The following is a 24,996-nucleotide window of genomic DNA, read 5'->3' on the forward strand; positions in this document are numbered from 1 at the left end:
TGTGATGGGAGCAGTGGTTTATGTTACCTCCCTTGGATCCAGATGGCTGCTTGGAATGGGGTCTGTAAGAGCGATGGCATTGGTTCACAGTTCAGGATTACTTTCATGGTAGGGTTGGCAGCGCTGGCTCCTGTGACTCCTCCTGCTACCAATTAGTTCTTAGGGCCATTTCCTATAACTGGCAATGTCAGCAGCTGCTCCTGCATCCATCCTCCATCAGGGAGGCTCTCAGGACTGCTCTCTTTAGCTGCAGGGGCAGGCAACCTTTCTGCAGTTACTCCCTTTGTTTGATCCCTCTAGGGAGTGTTCTCTGTAGCCCTAAGGGCAGGGGCTGATCTTTAACTGTTATTAAAAGGCTCTCTGTTTCTATAGGACCTGTACAACTCTTGTAGTCCCTCGCACTACTAGGCCAATTGCAGACTGATCCCTGTAGCCACCACGGAGCAAAACATGCATCCTTTCAGTGGGCCTGTCTCAGCTCTAGCCAGACATGCAATGTACACTGCTTCTGTGGTCCCCTCCCTGGCTGTTTACAGGGATTATGGAGTTTATGGTATTCCTGAGCACTCCATCAATTCTCTTGGCCATCTGCATCTCCTGGATAGTGTGTGCTATTTCTGAATTCACTTTGCCCACCCACCAGCTCTTACATCTCCTGAGACCATCTTCTCTGTTTCTGAAATATCTTTGTCTGCCCACTGGGCCTTATACGGCTCTCTGCCTACCCACCAAGCTTTTTGTGACCCTCAGGATTGTCTGTATTGTTTGTGAAATAACTTTGCCTTTTTACTGGGCCTTTTTGTGGCTCTCCACCCCAATGCTCCATGTTTTTGAATTTATTTTTAAAGATATTATTTCTTATGCTTATTATTTGCAGGGCATATTATTTTTTATCCTTTCACTTTTAATCTTTGCTTTTGTATTTTAAGTATTTCTTTTGTAGATAGCATATGGCTGCGTCTTGCTTTTTTACTATCCAGTCTGATGATCTCTACTGCTATCCTGAGAATTTGGTCCATTTATAGTTAATGCCATGTTTCAACTTGTTTCCTGTGGGGGATTTTTGTGTGTGTATTATTTTGCTTCCTTTGTTCTCTTTTTCCTAAACCCATCTGCTACAAGAGACATTCTTTGCTGGCTTTGAAGAAGTAAAATGCCATGTTTTGAGAAAGCTATATGGCTAGGACCTGAAAGTACTTTCTAAGATATCAGAGCAAAACTCTGCCAAGTGTGATTCAGAAAACGTAGATGACTTCAGTTTTGAGATTTTAAGGAAGTAAATTCTGCCAACAACCCATGAGCTTGGTAGAGGACTCGAAGCCTCAGACGAGACTACAGACTGGGCCAATATCTTGATTTTAGTCTGGTGAGATTCTATGCAGAGCACCTAGCAAAACTATGCCTAGACAGCTGGTCCACAGAAATTGTGAGACAATAAATTTATAGTGCTTTGACCTGCTAGGTTTGTGGTAATCTGTTACACAGTAACTAAAAACGAACCCATACTGTAATAGAATATATCCAAAATCAAGCACAGAAATTAAATAAGCTAAAGATATAAATAACAGTCTTGGTAACCTATGGGATAAGTAACCATATTATCATAGGTTAATATGAAGCCACCTAACATCTATGTAATTGGAATCCCAGAAAGAGAATAGTGATAGAAAAAGATTTGAAAAATTTACATTGAAAATTTATACTGATCCAACACTGATCTAAAAATTTCAGAAAACCCTAAGCAGATAGACACACTCACATATACACACTCATAGACACTATAATAAAGTAAACCATAATAAAATTACTGAAAACCAGTAATAAAAGGAACAATCTTAAAAAGCAGCCACAGAAAGTAGAGAAACTATGATAATAAAAAATGGAAGACTCCTTTTTTTGGAAGACTATTCGTAACAAACTATATGAGACAGAAGAAAAAGGATAAACTTCTTCATAGGCTAAAAAAATACATCCTAAACCAAGAGTGGTGAGGAACTCCTTCTAGTGGCAGCAGCAGGTGCAGAAGTACCACCCATCCTGGGGAGGGGTGAGGTTGTGCTGCAAGACACGACACTATGCTTAGTGTTCAAGGCCGTATTCTCCACACTCAGAATGGATCTGGGCAGTGGTTCTGGCTTCTTCCCAGTCTGTGTTCCTTCCCGGATTCTAAACTTGGTTCCACCACTTCTAAGTACTCAAACAGATTTTCAATAAATTTACTTAGATGAAGAAAAACTGGTTTCTGAAATGGGCAACTGAAAACTTAGAAACAGGAAAAATTTTTAATATTCTACTCACCTTATTTTCTTCTCTTTTTAACGTGATGGTAAGTTGGGGTCAAGTAAACTGAGTGCTTTTGTCTGGCATTATAGTCACTTCATCCACATTCATACAGTTCTTTAAACTTTCCTTCAAATCCATGCTTTCCTCATCATCCATATTCTTTTTATTTCTTGGCTGGATTACTTTTGTGGACTTAACTTGTGTCATTCCTAACAACCAGCACTTCAATATGTGACTAACTTAGGATATAAAGCCTTTAAAGCCATGATTAAAATGAAGCCACTGTGGTGAGCCCTGATCCAGTCTGAGTAGAGAAGAGAAAATCTGGACACACAGAGGACACCAAGTGTTTGTGTGTACACAGAAGAAAGGCTGGGTGAGGACTCAGCCAGAATGTGGCTATTTGCAAGCCAAGGAGAGAGGTCTCAGAAGAAATCAAACTTGCTGACAAATTGATCTTGAACTTCTAGCCTCCATAACTGTGAGAAAATCCATTCTGTTGTGTAAGTCACCCAGTCTTTGGTATTTTGTTATGACAGCCCGAGTTTACTATTACAACTATTGACATTCATAAGGCAGGTGAATGCAGTCTTTAGACTTAACAACCAGCAGAGTGATATTTTTAATATCCATATAATTCAGAATTACTAGAGATATCACTATACCTTAATAAATTTGGGTGAACTTGTTTAAATCTTCAGTTTAATAGTATGAAAGACCACTATCTTTCAAATTTCTGAACTTTTTTTTTCATAGTCCTTATGGATCCATTCCTACAACTCTATGTATGTGTTCAACTCTGCCAGCTGATATAGGCATCCCATTATCTTTACTGCTGTCCACAATAAATTTAATTAAGTCATGATTTTGTGATTGTAGCAACTTTGTTTAAGGCTGCAGGAGCTATTAGAGGAAGCTAAATCATGTACTACACAGTCCTCTGGCTCCTAACTGGTTTTTCCTCTGATGTTGCACTGGCTTCCCAAACCAGTAACTTGCTGTGTGATTATATATAGAATAAACTCTAGCTTCTCTTCCCCTTACTAGGCGTATCTCAGTTTCTCAGCTCCTGAGTTATTCTGATGCATAATAAGTTATTCTGCTATTCCATCCCTTTATACAGAAATCTAATCATATTGTTTCATTGTTTGAAACTCATTTGCCATCTCCTGATTGAGTATATGCAGAGCCTAGACTGTAGCCCATTATTCCAAGATCTCTGCAGTTTTCACCTTCCAACGTACATTGCCCACAATTAAAGTCCCATTAAGCAGCTTCAGCTCTGATGGTCATGGCAGTTTCTCTGTCCTGGACCTAGGTGCCTGGTCCAGCAGGGCCAACTGCTGTACCTTGCTTGCTCCCTCACTGCTCTCTGTGGGACAGATCTCTTTTCTCTTGGGCAACCCTCCACTGACAGCTTTCAATTACTTCAGACTCTCTCAGAGTGCCTGGCACAAATTGGGACTCAATAACTGTGTGATAAGTGAATATATGAACAAGTGAACAAAAAACCACCCAGGTTCACGGTCTTCCAAGGAGCCTCACTGCTTAGAGGATAGAATCCAAAATGAATCCTGATGTCAAGGGCCTTCCAGAATCTGTGCCTAGTCTATCTGTCCCCATTTCAGTGAGACTGGTCCCAACTCCCCAGTTCAGACTCCTTGAACTCTTGTCAGAAACATTAAAGGAAAGCCTTGTATCCTGAGGCAATGGGTAGGGATGAAGAGATGGGAGTCCATGAGGCCTCTGACTTTACCTGCATAACTGCTGATACCTTTGAGGACTTTTTCACTTTGGCTTTCTCTCCACCTAGAAGAAAACAGACTATCCATGAACCCATAGGCCTCTTCCAAAAAAGGCAATAATGCAAGACAATGGCCATAAAAGAATATCCTCCAGTCAAATTCCCCCTTAAGCAGAGGGTTTGTAGTCTCCCCCTTTAAAGGCCACCTCAAATGAAAAAATGATGGGCATGCTGGGTCCTAACTGCAATGATCTCTGCTACCAGATGGCCCCTCTTTACCCTGAAACTTGCAGTCTTGTAGCATCTGCCCTGCAAGGATTCAAAAATGTCATTTTCTTGGACAGATTTTTAAAGAACCATGACCTGGAAAGAGGCAATGATTTTCACAGGTTCACCCAGCAGCCAAGGGCAAAGCCAGGACAAATTTCCAGGCTTTCCAGATTGTGAACTTGCCCTTACACAGCACCCTGCTATGTGCAATTCTGTGGAAAGCAGGAGGATTTGGAGGCACTTTTGTGAACAATCTTTGGTCCCTGTCCCCTCCCAGTTGATCCACACTGAATCTGTAGTAACAGGCTTTGGTTAAGCTTTAGTCAGAGTCCTTGTCCTTCAAATGTGGTCTCATGTTCAGTAGGTGGATCACGTGTGAGGAGCTGCAGGCAGCATCAGATGATAAAACCCTGTCTCCCTGAGGATTTGCCTTGTGGGATTACGGGAAGAATGTAACTGCTTTTCTCAAATTTCCATAAAAATCACTTATATTTCTATTTTAGGAAAAAGCATTTAAAAATTACAAATATATGCTTACCAATGAAAATAAAATATGGCAACAATGAAAACGGCAGAAGCACAGTCCAGGAGAATCCACATCAAAATATAGAAATTTGGTGTCTGCAAAACACAACACAAACCATACTTATGGGACTTCACAACTGGAAGGGACTTTAGATCATGCGGGCCAAGTTCCTTGCTTGGCTGCCAGGGATGGAGTGAGGACAGACCAGGCAAAGGAAACTTGATTGATGGGGTTGGTCACAAACACGGGGAGTACCTGCTGCTATCCTAACAAAACCCCCTCACGTGTGCTTAGATCTCGATAAAGGATTAAACACTTCACCCACTTCATCTCCCTGAACCCTCAAGACAGAGGACTGAGGGAGTTTCAGAGATGTCACTTAAAAAATCTGATAGCAATAGAACTAGGATAAATAAATAGTTTAGAAATCCCGCTAGGGGATTAAGACAGACAGGGAATTTTAAGGGAGTTTGGGAGACTGTTGTAGGCTAATGACCACTCCAGAAAAGAATCCAGTAACCTAGAAACAATATACACTACCCTGAAGGTAGTGCAGCTCCAGACACATTTAAACTCCAGACACACTCAAAGCACAAACCCTGATAGTTATAACACAAGACAAAAGATATGGGGTCTGAGTCTTATAACATGAAGTCAGGTAGTTAATAGTCCTTGAAAAGTAGCATTTCTGCATGTAGCCAGGACAGAAATATAGGTGAAAGGGGAAAACACTAGGTAAAAGGAGACATTATCCTGAAACCTGAGATAAATTATACTATTTTAGTGTATGTTACTACCCTTTTGCTAATATATAAGATATATATTATATACAATTATAAATTACATGATATATATAATAAATTGTATATAAAGTTTAAATAATTTATTAAATTTATATATTATATATAATATATACAATTTAAATAGCACCACAACAGTCCTGGTTAAACCATCTAGGGTCAAAATAGGAACTAACGATGTAAGCCTTGACATCTATCCAAAAACGAGGATAAAGGCAGTCTTCTCCACTACTTTTTCTTTCACTATAAAACTGTAGCTTTTTTTGTCCTCAGGGCTGCTGTATTCCTTTGCCAACCTTCTTGTATCTCTCATAGGTGTCCTATAGTGATAAATTCACTCTTTGCCTGTCACTTTGCTTCTGCTGATTCTTTCTGTGATAAGACAAAAGAATCTTAGCTTCAGTAAATCCAGACGCTAGGTGGGCAGTTTCAATCAAAAGACAGTAGGTTTGAGCCCCCTCTTAGGTCAGGGATCATGAGTTCAAGTTCTAGTCTAAGGTGCCTGTGGATCTGAGGTCCAGCCTGTGGGTTCGAGGCCCAATCTGAGTTTTGGCTGGTTTCAAGTCCCACCAGAGAAGGAGTACGGTTTCAAGTCTATTCCAGGAGTAGAGCTCAAGTTTCCTGACTTCCAGTGCTCTATGTTTTCATGGCTTCCCAAACCTGGCTGTGCATTTAAATCTACCTGAGCAGCTTTTAGTAACACAGGTGCCCGGGACTCACTACAAACTCGAGAATTAGAATGTCTGAATTTTAAACAAGCTCCACAGGAACAAGCAACCAGCCAGTGAACCAGCATTTAGGAATCATTCTCCTAAATCACAGTACTTCACATAAGTATGTTGAAATTATAATTTTTACCTAACATGCCCACCTCTCCAGGATCCTTGCCTAATCACCCATTTCACAAAGCTCCATCTTCTAGGTAATCTTGTATGAGTTTTTTAATTGCCTGGTTTGATCCTTCCTAATTTCATTGTTCCTCCTCCAATATCTCTTGATGGTACTGAGTCTGGCATTTTTATTCTTTCTTATACCTTTTTCAACATATTCCAAGGTCTTTCCTTGGACTGATGAATAATGATAATAATAAAAACAGCATGAAAAACAATAACACAAGTTATCATGAAAATGATGAGAACAACTAACATTAATGAGCATTTACAGGAACTAAGGAGGTGTTCTAAGTATATTAAGTGTATTTTCACAGCTAATCCTCACTAGAGCTCTACTAGGCTGGTACAATAAAGGCTCTTAAGCAACATCCACTAACCTGAGACTCTTAATTCCCTCTGGGAACCTGACTGACTGATGCCTGGGTCTGGTTCAGGATGCCCACCAGGTGAGCTATACAGTCACCAAGAATCAATAGTTCTTACTGTCTATGGCTTAGAGTGGCTGTACCTGTTGTTATAATTGCACAGTGTAATTAAATGTTACTTAGATCTATAAAACCTTGAGTTTTAAACAAATGGCATTTCCAAGGAAACTAAGTGAACATTTTGAAAAAACTCAATGAAGACAGAATAGGTCAGCTAAAAATAAATTGCAATTGAATTAGGTGTGAGTGAAACACTAAGAGATGAGGGGGTGGGAGGATTATAAAAATCTGAGTGGAGTCTTCGTTCAGGTCATTTCTCCCACAAATTTAAGTTCTTGTGCTTTAAGGAAACAAATCTTAGAAATCATAGATGGTTCATTTGGAAATAGTTTTTAATTTAATTTTTTAATTGTTCCAATTAAACAATTTAAATTGTTCCCCAAAACAATGTTTTTTCTACTGTACAGCATGGTGACCCAGAATGGTCATTTAGAAATATTTATAAGCAAGAGAATAGAGAATTCAATCAGCTAAAATACCTTCAAAGAAAAGACCTTGAGTCTACATCAAAAAGTAATCAATATTTATAATTAAAATGTGGGAGGTGTGTGTGTGGTAGACTTATAAAAATGACAATATTCCTCCCAAAATGCAGGCCTGTATGCAGTGTCACACTGCTGTTCTTCTCCATCAAGAAGTAAATTCTGTTTCTTCTCTTCCTGCCTTGAATCTGGACTTGACCATGTGACTTTCTTTGGCCAATGAACATTAGCAAACATCATAGTGGGAGAGCACTAAAAAGGCACATGCATTGGGGCTTGACTTCTCTTGCTGCTGGGAACCTGCTGCCACCAGGTGAAGATGCTCAAGCTGCTCAATACAAATCTGGTATGGTAAATCATACCACGTAAGACCCTAGACATATGAACAAGGCCATCCTAGAGCACCTAGTCCAGTCAAGCTGGCTCAGACCAGAGAAACTACTCAGCTGTCATAATAGAATGTGACAAATATTTGTCAGTTTTAAGCCACTAAATAATAAGTAGGTACTATTAAGTATTTTTAAAAATGTAATAAAGTGCCAATAGATTACATACCATTTATTTCATGATTCCTCGTTTTAACTTTTTTTTTTTTTTTGAGTTCTAACTTTTTGAATTAACAGACCATATGCAGACTGGATTGTGTTGGGAAAAAATGCTTCTATTTTAGTATCTTTATCCTCAATTTACAGAAAAACAAACTGAGGCCCTGACAAGTGAACTAGCATTTCCAAGTTCACACAATAATTTCTAGAGCCACAATTTGCATCTGCATATCTTAAGCCAGAGTGTGGGATGCTTAGGAAAACCCTTGGGATACTGGCCCTACCTCCCTGAACAAAGTGGCCTTGGGTCCTTTACAAAAGCCCAGGCCAGATGCATGAGGAAGTCTTTTGCTTGCTTCCTTTTACACTCTTTGAATTTTGAATCACATGAATTTATTATCAATTCAAATATTATCAATTCAACTATTAATGAAAAATTTTGCTTAATAAAGTTTTATTTAATATGTCCATGGTATACTTGAGACATTACTGATTTGGGGAAATAGGATTATGGAGGGATGCACTGCTTTCTAACTTATGCTTTTTTTCATTATTATTATTTTTTTTGCTCTTTAAAATTTTTTAAATTATAGTTGATTTACAATGCTTTTGTATTATAGTTGATTATAACGTGCATTTTTTAATGATTGAATTTTATATAATGTATAAGTTTACATTATAATCAAATTTAAAAAACAGAAATGTTAGAAAAGTATATTGTACATACACGAAGAGGGACAATATGGGGACAGACAAGTGGAGAGGCTTCACCTACGCCAAGAGACCTGCCGTCCAAGGTTTCCTTGAGGGGCATCTGCAAAGCTGCCCAAGCCACCAAGAAAGAAGGGGTGAGCAATATCACACTGCCACCAGAGGGCCTCAGTGCGGTACTGGCCCTGCAACTGTGCCCTTGGTCCTGATCCCCCTTCTCCTGTCCTGACCCTGATGAAGTCAGAAACAAGGGCCAGTGAGGCTGGGGGATGGTGAAGGCAACTGAAATATTTAGGCTTCTCATTAAGGTTTCTCTGCCTAAATCTTTGACTCTCAAGAAAGTTTAGAGCTTGGAATATTATTATGGACTAGACACTTGGATGCTGAATTGGGGCTTTTTGGTGACTAAAACTGTACTTCAAAAAATTATTTAAGGGAGTTTCCATTGTGACTCAGCAGGCTACGAACCTGACTAGGATCCCAAGATGATGCGGGTTCGATCCCTGGCCATGCTCAGTGGGTTAGGGATCTGGCATTGCCTGATCTATGGTGTAGGTTGCAGTCATAGCTCAGATCCTGGCCTGCTGTGGCTGTGGTATAGACCAGCAGCTATAACTCTGATTTGACCCTAGCCTGGGAACTTCCATATGCTGCAGGTGTGGCCCTAAAAAGAAAAAAAAAAAGAGTAACTAGAAAGCTATGGGATCTGAAAGAGGCAGGGAAAGATCTAGCTCACAAAGAAGTCTAAATAGTCACGGAAATTAACCTGTTTTCTGTTGAAGGCTGTCGGTTCCACCCAGTCAGTCAACCTGCTCTACACTGATGAGAAAAATGGGCTCTGTAGCAGTTAGCGGTTAGCTGGGGCTCCCTTCACAGGTAATAAGTGACAGGATTTAGCTGAAATTGTAACCCAGGTCCTCAGGTCCCCAAGCCTCTGGCCATAAGCAGTAGCAGGGCAGAGGGGGAAATCAAGCTAGCTGGCTGGACATTCGCTCTTCTTTTCAAAAGCATTTTCTCAGGACATGACACACAGTCGTCACCTTGGGCTTGAGTACACCTGGTTTTCTCTCCGTACCCCATGCCACTGTCATTGTTGCCATGCCTACAGGAATGTGGGGCTGCACTGACACAACTCTGGAGTCAGACTTCATCTGAATCTTGCATCATGTGATGATGTGCAAGGATCTTAACAGCTTCAAGCTTCCGATTCCCCATGGGGATACCAACTGTGGATACCTCAGAGGGTTAAATTACATAATGCATGAAGGGCACATTGTGAGGATTCAGTAAACAGCAATTACGACACCAATATTAATTCCTCTCTCAAAAATCACAGAAATATCTGGGGGAGAGAAGGGAGAAAGCCACAGATCCGATATCACATTAGTCTCTGCTCTTAACTGGCTCCCATGGGGACTGCACAGTGGGCAAGGGAGGAGTGGGGTGTGGGACAGAGGTTCCTATTTTACCAGATGTGGAAGAACAGTCTGGACAACCAGCTCACCATGAAGTAGTAAGGGTGATTGATCTTATTCAGGACCTGAATGTTGTCTGTGGTCACTGACTGAATCCTGGAGCACCAGGCCAGTGAGAAGAGCCAAGGTTCATTGATGATATACAGGTTGATACTGATGTTAGCTGCTTTATATTCTCTGTAAAGAAAAAGAATCCACAAGAGATTTAAACTCAATCTCACCTTCATCATGTAAGAGGGAAATAGCCACCATAGTTGGGAAGGCTGTTGCTTAAATAACCAGAAGCAGCTGGTCCTGGGACAACTTATAATATGACATGCAGAATGGTGTTACAGTGAGATAAAGACTAGACTTAATACCCTTGCTCCTGTACCAACAGGAGTATTTTAGTGAACTGTCTGTCCTAAGGGAAAAAGAAGAGGGGAAACAAACGGAAGAGGGAAAAGGAAAGGAAGGAAGAGAGGAGGGAGGGAGGAAGGAAGGGGAAAAATGGAGGGTTCCATTAGAATTCGCCAATTTACATGGTGTGAATACTCCTGCAATAGCCCAATTTCAACTAACTGGTAAAACACTTATGCTTGTTTCCTGAATATTTAATAATTGGCTCCCCTGAGCTGACAAGAGTGAGCTCCAGCACACTATTGTGTAGATATGGTACTTACTTCCTTAAGAACATCTACTGTCTTCTACTCTAGCTGCTCTCCTATCAGTCTTCTTTACTTGACTTTAAGAAAATTAAAAGCAGACATTATTGCCTTACTCCTCTCTGTATATCCAGGACCTAGCATAATACTTGCCTCATAAATAGTTAACTGAAGGAATAAATAAATAAATACTGATCTGATAAATATTTACATTTCAAATAAATAAAAGAGGTTTTTTTCCCTTTGGCTGCACAATGGCATATGGAGTTCCCAGGCCAGGGATCAGAGCCACAGTCGAGACCCAAGCCAGATCCCTAACCCCCCATGCCAGGCCAGGGATGGAACCTGTGTCCCAGCACTGCCAAGATGCCACTGATCCCATTGCTCTACAGCGGGAACTCATCAAATAAATAAAAGAATTTTTTTAAGCACCGGGTAGGGGAAATAGAACCCAAATTTCCCTGTGCACTAAATGCCAGTAGATATTTATGTATTATGTATAGAGCCAGAAAGAAAATAAGTAGAAGAGTATCTAGTAATTCTAGCCAAGTTGTCATTTTCAGGGAAAACTTCTCACGTCATATGGCATGTAAGTCCCTTCAAAAATTTTTGTCTTAACCCTGGAAAGGGTATAACATATGAAAACAGCTCCATAAAGCCTAAGTTTGAATCCGTCTTTGTCTTGTACTACTTTGATAAGTTCTTAGGCTCAGTGTATAAACTGATTCTGAAGTAAAATAATACTATCACCTTTGCAGAAGTGCTTATAATTAGTTACCCAGTATGTTAGAATTGTCTTTAAGACAATTTTACAGATCACGTAAAGATTAAAAACAACAACAACAAAAAGAAATGAGGAAATAATAGTCAAAAGCTATTTTAAAGTTTTTTGAAACCAACACACAAAAACCATTCATAATTTCTATATATTGATAATGAACCTATAGAAACTGAAACAAATACCACAAAAATTATTCCAAAGAAAAGCAAATACTTAGGTATAAATTTAAAAAAAAAACAAGCACAGAATTGTTAAGTCATAAACTATAACGCATTGAAGAAAGCAATCAAACAAGCTTTTAAAAAGTGAACAGACATATGTGTTTATGAACTGGAAATCTCAATATCATAAAGATGTCAATTCTCCTCTCACTGACCTGCAGGATTAATGCAATTCCTATCAAAACACAGGTAAGGGAGTTCTCATTGTGGCAGTGGGTTAAGAATCCAGTTTGTCTCTGTGATGGCTCAGGTCACTGCTGAGGCATGAGTCTGATCTCCAGTCCACTGCAATGGGTTAAGGATCTGGTGTTGTCACAGCTGTGGCTTGGATTTGATCATCGCCTGGGCACTTTCATATGCTGCATGTACAGCCAAAACAAAAACAGAAACAAAAACATGCCAGCAAGGTTTTTTTGTGTAGTTAGCCTAGCTGATTCTGAAATGTATATGGAAAGGCACAGCCCAAAATTTAACTAAAATGATACTGAAAAAAATGGAATAATGTGAGACTCACCCTACCCAGTATTAAGGCTTATTATATAGCTAAAGTAATAAATGTGGTATTAGAGAAGGAATATAGGCCAATGGAACATAATTAAGCCAGAAACACCCACACAAATATGTCAAACTGATTTCTGACAAAGGTGCAAAAGTAATCTATGGCATAAGGAGAGTTTTTTCAACAAATGGTACTAGAGGCACAGGCAAAAACCAAAAAAACCTCAATCTAGGAGACCACTGTGGCTCAGTGGTAACAAACCCAATAGGATCCACGAAGAACCCCTGGGCTTGCTCAGTGGGCTAAGGATCTGGCATTGCTGTGAACTGTAGTGTAGGTCACAAACATGTTGCTGTGGCTATAGTGTAGGCCTGCAGCTGTAGCTCCCATGTGACCCCTAGCCCAGAAACCTCCATGCAGGTGCGGCCCTAAAAAAACAAAACAAAACAAAACAAAAACACAATCTACACCACACACCCACACACTTCATATAAAAACTGACTCAAAATGGATCACGACTTAAACACATAGTGTAAAACTATAAAACTTTCAGAAAATAAATAGGAGAAATCTTTGAGACCTAAGGGCTAGACAAAGAGTTCTTAGACTTGACACTAAAAGCATAATTTACAAAAGGGAAAATTGATAAGTTAAAGATAATCAAAATTTAAAAAATTTTTGTTTTGAGGAAGATTCTGTTAAGGAGATGCTACAGACCAGAAAAAAACTGGGACAAAATATTTGCAAACCAAATATCTAACAAAGGACTATCTTTATAATATAAAATAACTCTCAAAATTCAACAATAAAAAATTAAGCAATTAAGGGAGTTCCCAATGTGGCTCAGTAGTAACAAACCTGACTATGACCCATGAGGATGGGGTTCAATCCCTGGCCTTGCTCAGCGGGGTTAAGTATCTGGCGTTGCCATGAGCTGTGGTGCAGGTACCAGACACGGCCCAGATCTAGTGTTGCTGTGGCTGTGGAATAGGCCAGCAGCTGTAGCTATGATTTGAATCCTAGCCTGGGAATTTCCATATGCTATGAGTTTGGCCCTAAAAAATATTAAGAATAGTTAGAAATAATATGAAAAGACATTTCACTGGAGAGGACAGATCATTGGCAAGTAAGCACATGATAAGATGTTCAATATTATTATTCAATAAAGGATTGAGGAGTTCCCGTCATGGTACAGCAGAAACAAATCCGACTAGGAACCAGGATGTTGCAGGTTCATTCCCTGCCCTCACTCAGTGTGTTAAGGATCTGGCATTGCCATGAGCTGATAGGTCACAGACACAGCCCAGATCTGGCATTGATGCGGCTCTGGTATAGGCCAGCAGCTACAGCTGATTAGACCCCTAGCTTGGGAACCTCTATATGCTGTGGGTGCAACCCTAAAAAGGTGAAAGACAACAACAACAAAAAATTATTACTCAACAAAGAACTGAGGAGTTCCCATTGTGGCTCAGTGGTAACAAACCTGACTAGGATCCATGAGGATGCGGGTTCAATCCCTGGCCTTGCTCAGTGGGTTAAGGATCTGGTGTTGCTATGAATTATAGGGTGGCTTGCAGTCAAGCTCAGATCACTCCTGTGTTGTGGCTGTGGTGTAGGCTGGCAGCTGCAGCTCTGATTCAACCTCTCTCCTGAGAACTTCCATACGTTGCAGATGTGGCCCTTAAAAGCCAAAAAAAAAAAAAAAAAAGACCCAAAGAATTAAAAATTAAAACCATAAGAGCTATCACCACATACCTATTAGAATGGCTACTGTAAAAAAAAAAATGATGATGCCAAAAACTATCAAGGATACAGAACCTCTGGATCATCATATATTGCTGGTGGGAATGTAAAATGGCACAGACCCTTGAAAAAGTTTGGAAGTTTCTTATAAACTAAATAAAAGTTTATATAGTTTATAAAGTTCCTTATAAAGCTTTTAAAATGATGATTTCCCAGCAACTGCATTCTTGGGCATTTACCCCTTAGAAGTAATAGTTTATATTCACAGCAGGGGATTCTGGGAAGATGATAGGAAAGAAGCACCAGGAACCTGTCCACATGTATACAGTAACTGCACAGCAAAATCTATCTAAGGTAACTATTTTGGCACTATAGCGTCTATTGAAAGCTTGCAGGGAAGTTTTAGATAGTAAGTTATGGTTAACTCTGGCCACTTTCAGCAATTAGAAAGGTAGCATTTCCAATTTCACACACCAAGCCCCATTGTTCCTGGAGCTGCTCCTGGAGCAGCTTGCATTGGCTTTTGGGAGCCAGTGTGGGCTAAAGGGTCACTATCTTCCAAATATTGGTGATTTGTGCTCTGATCACTGATTGTTGCGTCTGACCACAGATGTGGACAGAAAGAGGAGGGCAGCCACTGCTGCCTCCCTCACCACCCCCATTGTTGCAAAGCTCTCCTTTTACCACTAAAGTGACTTCCATTGTATTTAAAAGACTAGAGTACTTTCCTTTCCATATTTCATTTTTATTTTCCCCCCTTTTGGGAGCCAGACTTTAAAGATTAGAACATTCAGAAGCAATCCACTGGGATAAAGGAAAAAATGGGAGGGTAGGAATAACATGTACACACTACTATATAAAATAGATGATTAATGAGAATTACTGCATAGCATGGGAAAACCTACTCAATAGTTTGTAATAATCTATATGGGAAAAAATAATGGATATATTTATAAGTATATTTATATTTATAAGTATCACTTAGCTTTACACCTGAAACTAATCAATATTTAAGTCAACTATACTGCAATAAAATTAAACTTTTAAAAAAGCAACTGCATATATAAGGAAAATTACAACATGATCAAGTATGCCTGGGAAAGGCATATTAGAGACCTAAGAAGAATTTAAGCTTAAAGCTCAGGCTGACTGTTAGGCACAGAGACAGCCAACAAACAAACAAATAAGCAAAAAAAGGCAAACCTAGGGATGAGGGAGAATCTGACTTCCAGAGTAACCAGATTATTAGATTCCAATGTCCCATTTTCAGCAAAGAAATCACAAGGTGTACAAAGAAACAAGAAAGTGGGGTTCCTTCAAAAGAAAAAAAAATAAAACCTGTCCCTGGCAAAGAGCTGATGGCAGATATACTAGACAAAGACTTTAAAAAAAATCTTAAAGATACCAAATGAACTAAAGGTAGATGTATAAAGTTAAAAAAATACATGAACAAAATGGAAATATTAATGAGACAGAAAACCTAAAATATAACCCCCAAAATTCTGGAGCTGAAAATTACATGAACTGAAATGAAAAACTGACTATTAATATTTCAAGGTAGATTTGAGTGGGCAGAATAAAAAGTGAACTTAAAGACAGGTCAATAGAAATTAATAATTCTGAGGAAAAGAAGCAAAAAATATTGAAGAAAGTGGAGCAGATTTCTGTGAGACACCATAAAACAAGTCGGTATATGCATTACTGGGGTCCAAAAAGTAGAAAAGTGAAAGGTATAGAAAGAATATTTGAGGAAATAATGGCTATAACATCTCAAATTTGTTAAAAAATATGAATATAAATATCCAACCAACTATAAGTAATAGCACCCAAAGAGATCCACTCTATGACACTTTATAATCAAACTTTCGAAAGCCACAGGCAAAGGAATAATCTTGAAAGCACTAAGAGAGAAGCAGCCTGTCACATACAAAGGATCATCAGAAGATTTCTGATAAATTCTGCAGGATAGAAGACAGTGGGCCCACATATTCCAAGTGTTAAAAGAAAAAAAAAAACTGTCAACCAAGATTCTTATATCCAGTGAAACCTGACTTTCAAAAATAAGGAGTGCTGTGGGGAAGAACAAATCTGACTCACCCGACTCCATGTGAGATCTGGTTCTCTTACTTTAACCTTTGTCTTCTACTGCTTTTGCTACAAGAATATTGCCTATAGCCTGAAATATATAGACAGCCCATTCTCAAGGCTCTGACCTTTAAAGATATAATATATTTCCATTTATATGGGGAGAAAAATAACTGCATAACAGAGAATAACATTTGTCTTGGGCATTTTTAGGACCATTGTAACCTGGCTCATGAGGACAGATGTAAGAACAAAGGGATCCTACACCAAGAAGTTTACAACAGCCAACCACATCCTCTCTTTTAGTACAAAAGAAACCTAAATTTTAACTTGGGTAAGATGTTTCTTTGGGACTAGTCTGCCATCTTCTCAGTCTGCTGGCTTTTTGAATAAAGTTGCTATTCCTTGTTCTAATAGCTCAACTCATCATGATTTGACCTACATGAACACCTGAAAGAACAAAGGATTCATATACTAAGAGGCTTGCAACAACCAACCACACTCCCTCTCTTTTTAGTATAAAAGAAGCCTAAATTCTAACTTGGGTAAGATTGTTCTTTGAGATACTAGTTCATCATCTTTGTCTGCTGGTTTTCTAAAAAAAGTTGGCAAGGCCCCAACAACCTGTCTCTCAATTTGTTGGCTTGCTGTGCATTAAGTGATATGAGCCTGGACTTGGTAATAGGAGGAAATAAGAATTCCCAAACAAACTAAAGCTGAGGGAGTTTGTACCTACTAGACTGGCCCTGTAGAGAGTCCCCCACGTGAAATAAAGTCACAAGACAGTAACTCAAAGCTATATGGAGACATAAGGATCTCAATAAAAGTAGATACATAGTAAATATAAATGCTAGTAATATTTTAACAATGTACCTAGCTTCTTTGTAACTGTATTACTTATTTTCAATATAATTTAACAGACTAAAACATCTAAAGGAAAAAACAATCATTAGTCTAAAAGCTCATATTATTACAAATGGTTTGGTTTATCATTCAATATGTTGGTTTCTTCATAATTTGAGAAACTACTACATTTAGAAAATTATTAGTTTATGTTTTAGGGCACATAATCCACAAAGATAAAATTTTCTGATATCAAAAAGTGAAAAGCAAAGGACTGCAGCTGTAAAGGAGAAAAATTATTGCATGTTATTGAATTTAAAATAGTATAAAATCAATCACAGTGTAATAACTTCAGAATGGTAAGTGTATTTCCCATGGTAATCAAAAAGAAATTAAGTATAAAATAGAGTTTAAAAGGATTTTAATGTTTCACTATAAAAAAAAACTAAACTTGAAAAGAGTAAGGCAGTAAATAAGAGATAAAAACTATAAGGTACATAAAAATAACAAATTAAAATGGTACATATACACAATGGAATATTACTCAGTCATTAAAAGGAAAGAAATAATGGCATTTGCAGGAACATGGATGGACTCAGAAATTATCACGCTAAGTGAAGTTGGTAAGACAGTAAGACACTAATATCATATGCTACCACTTTCATGTGGAACCTAAAAAAGGACACAATGAACTTCTTTGCAGAACAGATACCAACTCACAGATTTTGAAAAACTTCTGGTTTCCAAATGAGACAGGTTGGAGGGTGGGGGGATGCACTGGGTATTTTGGATGGAAATGCTATACAATTGGGTTGTGAGGATTGTTGTACAACTATAGATGTAATAAAATTCATTGAGCAATAAAAAAATAACAGATGAAAGAAACAAAGTAATGAATACAGAAATGACAGAAGCAACAATATGACAACAGTCCCTCCCCTTATCAGTAATTACTTTATATGTTAATAGATTAAACTCTCCAATCAGATACAGAGATTGGCAGATCTCATAAAGACACATGTCCCAACTTTACCATGTTTACAAGAAAGTCGTTTTAAGATCCAAAGCACAATCAGATTGCAAGTAAAACGGTGGAAAAGTTATTCCTTGCAAATGCTAACCAAAAAGAGCAGGGGTGGCTATATTAATATCAGACAAAATAGATGTTATATCAAAAAAGTTTACATGTGACAAAGAAGGACATTATAGTTTAATGAAAGTTTCAATACAGCCAGAAGACATAATAATTATAAACATTTATGCACATACTGCAGAACAGCAAAATTTAAAAAGCAAACACTGATTGAATTGGAGATTTTAACACCACACTCTCAATGTGAGAACAACTAGATAGACTATAAGCAGGGAAACAGAGGACTTAACACAAGAAACTAACTACATGTAACAGACATACACAAAACACTCAACCCAACAATAATGGCACACATATTCTTCTCAAGTGTACATGGGACATTTTCCAAGGTAGACTGTATGTGAGGCCACAAAATCTCAAAAAAGATAGGTATCAATCAAAGTATCTTATCCAACTACAACAGAAGAAAGTTAGAAGTCAATAACAAAAGGAAAACTGGAAAATTCACCTTTTGTGGAACTTAAATGACAAACTTTCAAGCAACCAATGGATCAAAACAGAAATCACAAGGCAAATTAGAAAATACTTAGATACGAATGAAAATGAAAACACCAAAATCCATGGGATACAGAAAAGTGGTGCTGGGGTGGGGTGGAGGATGTATAGCTATAAATGTTTACATTAATTTTTAAAATCATGAACTATCTCAAATCAACAACCTAACTTTAAAACTTAAGGAAATGGGAAAAGAAGAACAAATTGAACCAACATAGCAATAGGAAGAAAACAATAAAGATTAGAGCAGACTTAAAGAAGAGAAAACCAATAGAGATAATCAAAGAAACCAAAAGTTAGTTGGCTCTGAAAATATCAACAAAATCAGCAAGCTTTTAGCTAGATGTACTAATAAGAAAAAGAGAAAAGATTCAAATGACTGAAATCAGAAATGGAAATGGGCACATTATTACCAATTTTATAGAAATATGAGGATTCTAAAAGAGTACTTTAAGTAACTGTATCCCAACAAACTGGATAACCTAGATGAAATAGACAAGTTCCTAGAAAAAAGAAACCTACCAAAACTGAATCAAGATGAATTAGAAAATGTGAATAGATCTATTAGTAGGAGATTGAATCATTAACCTAACTCTCCCCTCAAAATAAAAATCCTGGGCCCAATGACTTCACTCTGAATTTCACCAAACATTCCAAGAACAACAAATACCAACCCATTAGGACAGCTACAATGAAAAAACAGAAATCAACAAGGATGTGTTAATGTGGAGAAACCAGAACATTTTTGCCCTGTTTTTACGGCTGCTGTGGAAAACTGTACAGTGGTTCCTCAAAAAAAAAATTAAAAACGGAACTACCATATGATCCAGCAATTCCACTTTCTGATATATATATCCCCAAAGAATTAAAAGCAGGGTCTTTGAGACATATTTGTACAACCATATTCAAAGCAGCATTATTCACAGGAGCTAAAACGTGGAAGCACCTCAAAAGTCCACCAACCAATGACTGGACAAAGCAAACTGTGGTATATACATACACATAAATATTGTTTTAAAAGTGAATATGATTCTGCAATGGATGGATCCAACGGGGTGAATCTTGAAGACATCATCCTAAGTGAAATAAGCCAGTCACAAAAATACAAATATTATATGATTCCACTTGTATGAATCAAAATCATAATGATATAAAGTAGAATGCTAATTGCCACAGCTTGGGCTGGGGATTTACGGGGGTTCATTGTTTAATGAGAAAGTAAGTTTACGAGATGAATTGTTAGGTAGGTTTATGGTGGTGATTATTGCTCAACATAATGAACGTATATTAAAACCACAGAATTTAAGGCTGGTGGGCAGGGCCGGGAGTCTCCTAGACTGATGGTTGGATATGGCCCATGCTCCTCTCAGGTTGCTACTTTTGATCTGGGTCCTTTGGTGTGTGGGATTTTGTGTGAACCCTTTAAGAGTGTAGTGTTTCCTACAGTCCTCTGCATCTCCCAAAAAGAGGACTGAGATGGCCCTGGAAGACCTCAGCATCACAAGATGGAGAAGCCAGATACCAAATCATCAGGAAAGGCCACGTGTAGTTGGCAAACCCATTTGGACTGTGATGTAGTTAAGAATAAACATTCAAAGTGATAAAAGGAAAAAACCTACAATCAAGAATACTTTACACAGCAAGGGTCTCATTCAGATTCGATGGAAAAATCAAAAGCTTTACAAACAAGCAAAAGCCAAGGGAATTCAGCACCATCAAATCAGTTTTACAGCAAGACTAAAGGAGTTTCTCCAGGTATAAAAGAACAGGCCATAACTAGAAACAAGAAAATTACAAATGAGAAGGTTTACCAGTAAAGGCAAACATATACTAAAGGTAGAAATCACCCACATACAAATATAATATCAAAGCCAGCATCATGAAAAGAGTATGATAGCAGGATATTGGAAAGGCATTTGAAATTAAGATCCAGAAACTTGGAGTTCCCGTCGTGGCGCAGTGGTTAATGAATCCGACTAGGAACCATGAGGTTGCGGGTTCGGTCCCTGCCCTTGCTCAGTGGGTTAACGATCCGGCGTTGCCGTGAGCTGTGGTGTAGGTTGCAGACGCGGCTCGGATCCTGCGTTGCTGTGGCTCTGGCGTAGGCCAGTGGCTACAGCTCCGATTTGACCCCTAGCCTGGGAACCTCCATATGCCGCAGGAGCGGCCCAAGAAACAGCAAAAAGACAAAAAAAAAAAAAAAAAAAAAAATCCAGAAACTTAAAATAATCTAGGATATCCATAGACTCTAATATCAAAACTTCATGATAACTGCAAACCAAAAATCTACAATAGAGAATGTGAGGTTTATCTGGCTGCTACATGTCACCCCATTGATTGCTAGCATTGATTCGGCTGATCTGGCTGGCTAGGTGGGTGTCCCCTTCCTCCCTTACTGCTCCATGTGCATGCCTCCCGAAGCTGCGTGCTCAGCCGAAGAGGACAACCATCCCCGAAAGAGGAGGATCGTTCCTCAGTCAAGGGTATACAAATAGCTGCACTCCCTAGCTAGAACCTCCAAACAAGCTCTCAAAAATCTACAACAGATGCACACACAAATAAGAAAAAGCAATCCAAACACTGCACTAAAGATAGTCATCAAACAACAAGAGGAGTTCCCGTCATGGTGCAGTGGTTAATGAATCTGACTAGGAACCATGAGGTTGCAGGTTCGGTCCCTGCCCTTGCTCAGTGGGTTAACGATCCGGCATTGCCGTGAGCTGTGGTGTAGGTTGCAGACGTGGCTTGGATCCCACGTTGCTGTGGCTCTGGCGTAGGCGGGTGGCTACAGCTCTGATTCGACCCCTAGCCTGGGAACCTCCATATGCCACGGGAGCGGCCCGAGAAATAGCAAAAAGACAAAAACAAAACAAAACAAAACAAAAAAAAAGAGAACAAAGAGGAAGGGAAGAAAAAAGACCAACAAAAACAATTACCACAATGGCAACAAGAACATACATATCAATAATCACCTTAGGGGCGTTCTCATTGTGGTGCAGTGGAAACGAATCTGACTAGTATCCATGAGTATGGGGGTTTGATCCCTGGCCTTACTCAGTAGGTCAGCAATCCTACACTGCTGTGGCTTTGGCATAGGCTGGCAAGTGAATCTCTGATTCAACTCATAGCTTGGGAACTTCCATATGCCACGGGTACAGCCCTAAAAGCAAATATCATCATCATCTCACTAAATGTAAGTGAATGGGGGGGGCGTGAAGAGAAGATGGTGGAGAAGTTAAGACATGAGGCTTACTTACTCCCACAAATACACTGAAAATCCATCTACGTGTGGAATTACTCATACAGAACATTTGCTGAATGCTGACAAAAGACCTCAGGATTCTCACAGAGCAAGAAAAACTACAAAACTGGGTAGGACAAAAGAAAGAAGAAAAAGAGAGAAAATAAGAAAGGAAGGATGGGACCTGAGCCCCTAGGAGGGAGCTGGAAAAAGGAAAAGCTCCTGCACCCTGGGAAGTCCCCTGCCAGTGAGGAGATCAGCCAGGATAGAGGAGGAATGACAGAGTACCAGAGGAGAACACAGCAACTGGTATGAAGCAGTTACAATGGAAAAAGCCCTACACAAACAGTCAGTGCTACTGCCCTGCAATCCCAACTCTACACTGGTATGGGCAGGGGTTGGGAACTGAAACTCTAGCTTTAGAGATCAGACTCAGAGAGAGAGCTGGGGCTGGTTACATTGGAAAAAACTGGGATTGGCCACACAGAGACAGCCTGGAGGGACTGAAGTCTAGAGTGACCACATCTGAGGGTGTAAGCAGAGGAAACCTAGTTTGGCTTGGAGGCTAGGTGCCAGTGTTGGAATTGTTGGAGAGAAAGGGTAGGATCAACCATTATAGTTTTATTCCTGGTGCATGCTCCCAGGCAGCAAGACACCAACTGCTCCAGCTCCAGGAGCCGCCTGGGAGCAGCTACTGCCTAGCCACAGCTGGGGAACAGCCTCCACCCTTGGGGCTACAGAGCATGCAGACCAGGTAGAGGTAACAGGGATAGCACATGCCCTTTGAGACACCAGGGCCATTTGTGCTGATTCTGCAGTCACTCTGGCCACCCACTGGGCCATTCGTGGCTCTCTACCCACCCATCAGGCTGTTTGTGACTCCTGGGACTTTTGTGTTAGTTCCCTGCCCAGGCAGGTGAATGCGGAAGTGGTGTTTGGCCAGAGAAGCTGATAATGGCTTGGTGCATGGGTAAAGTGATCACAGAAACAGTGCAAATGTCCCAGGAGTCACAAACGGCCCAGTGAGTGGGTGGAGTAATCTAGGGAATAGCACAAGTTCTGCAATACCTACCAGTGGCTGGGCAGGGGACTAAGGAAGAGGCATACATTGTGTGGCTGTCCAAAGGAGCCAATGAGGGACCAGTCAGCACATGTTCTGCTCTGTGGCAGCTACAGGGAGCACTCTGCACTGGCTTGGCAGAGTTTGGTCATGGGGGAGGGATGGTAGGAATAGTACAGGTTCAGTACAGAGAGCCTTTTAGTAAGTTAGGGAGCAGCCCCTGCCATTGGGGCTACAGAGAATGCTCCCAAGAGGGGCCAAACACAGGGAGGGATCATTAAAGCTATAAACAGCAGTCTTGAGAGACTCCCCAGAAAAGGAGGCGACAGCAGGGGAAGCTGCTGATGTTTCCAGCTATAGGAAATGGACCTGAGAGCTACCTGGTAGCAGGAGGGGTCGCAGGAGCCACTTTTGGCTCCCCCACTCCCACTGTAAGAGTAATCCCATGAATTGTTTACCACTGCCATTGCTCTCACAGACCTCAATCCTAGCAGCCAACAGGCTCCAGGAGAGGTAACATGATATTGCCGTTCCCATCAATTGTTTGGGTACACATGAGCTGCTACCACCTGCTGCTGCATCTACATGCCTGCTGTCAAGGGGACAATAAACATAGAAGGTTAGACATTATGAGATGACAAAGAAATAGCTTTCAGACAAAGTAACAAAAAAACCCCACCAAAACAATTAAATTAAGAGGAAGTAGGCAATCTACTTAAAAATGAATTCAGAGTGATGATAATAAAGATGATCCAAGAGCAATCACAAGTATTGAAATTGAAACTGTGATTAAAAAACTACCAAAAAACCCAAAGGCCAGGATCTGATGGCTATACAGGGAAATTCTATCATACATTCAGAGAAAAATTCCTATCTATTCTTCTGAAACTCTTCCAAAAGATTGCAGCAGAAGTATTACTCCCAGGCTCATTCTATGAGGCCACAGAATTCTATCAAAATTTATAGATTAGTGTTACCATCATTATGAAACTATTCCAAAAATTGCAGATGAAGGAACACTCAGAAATTCCTTCTATGAGGAAACCATCACCCTGACACAAAAACCAGAATGATACCCCATAAAAGTAAATTACATCCAATTCACTCATGAATATAGATGATTAAGTTATGTTCTTAGTTATTCCTGTACAAGATCTGGATATCTGGATCACAAAGATATTTATGAGGTACTGGCATCTCTCTGGTAATGGTAGAGGAAATCAATTATCACATTATTTAAAAAGAAAAACACCAAGCATACAGAAAAGTAGATTGAATGATGAGAGACTGGAGAAAGGGCTGAAGATTATGTTCCAGATCAGAGTCTAGAAATGTTTGTTGGCAGAGGGAGGGAAGGGTCAGAAGAGGAAAATTGGGAATTCTTAAAAGCCACACACAGAAATCCTGATAGGAAAGGGGGAACATAAGTAGCTTGGCTGGGATGCAGATTTTGTGTAAGTAAGGCAATACATGCTGAGAGAGGCAAGGTCAAACACTTACCTCAACCCATTGTAGTACAATCTCTTGTAGTCAACATTTATTCTAGTGATATTTTGTTTTGCAAGCTCTTCAAGGGTGTAAAATGTGCCCACATGCTGAAAACCAGGAGCTCTGTCCTTGATGTAGTCTCTCTCAGAACCTGGTAACCAAGCAATCTGCAAAGAGAAAAAGGAAGTGTTTCAGCAGATAATAAGCTGTCTGGGTACAAACAGTCCCAAGTAGAATGGGTGGAGCCCCATTTGGGGTTAAGTACAATCGATAGGGAGGAAAGACATCCTAGCCCTTGTTGAAAGAGTCAACCTGGGAGAGACGGGGAAAAGATGACAGAGTAGTAGGATCTGAAGCTCACCTACTTCCAAGAGTGGCCCAGCAAAAGGAGAATGGTGGAATGGTGCCTGACCTCACAGCTACAGAGAGTGCTGCCTAGCAGTATCTAGGGAGCAGCCCTGTCCCTTGGAGCTATTAAGAGAGCTCCCAAGAATTACACAGCAAAGAGTGACCTCAGGAATGGCACCTG

The 24,996-nt window shown here is 39.8% G+C and overlaps 1 protein-coding gene across 1 annotated transcript in view; it reads right to left on the reverse strand.

Moving 5' to 3' along the window:
- The window catches only part of LOC100525597 (glycerophosphodiester phosphodiesterase domain-containing protein 4-like), a 105,504-nt gene that overhangs the window by 15,584 nt on the left and 64,924 nt on the right, over nt 1-24,996 (reverse strand). Inside the window, exons 11-14 of the mRNA XM_021063935.1 lie at nt 24,480-24,634; nt 10,244-10,391; nt 4,836-4,918; nt 4,040-4,092 (exon numbers count right to left, since the gene is read on the reverse strand). Of these exons, the coding sequence (XP_020919594.1) occupies nt 4,040-4,092; nt 4,836-4,918; nt 10,244-10,391; nt 24,480-24,634 (439 nt within the window). The remainder of the gene's footprint in view (nt 1-4,039; nt 4,093-4,835; nt 4,919-10,243; nt 10,392-24,479; nt 24,635-24,996) is intronic.

The sequence above is a fragment of the Sus scrofa genome, chromosome 9, assembly GCF_000003025.6.
Source record: "Sus scrofa isolate TJ Tabasco breed Duroc chromosome 9, Sscrofa11.1, whole genome shotgun sequence".
Lineage (NCBI taxonomy): Eukaryota > Metazoa > Chordata > Mammalia > Artiodactyla > Suidae > Sus > Sus scrofa.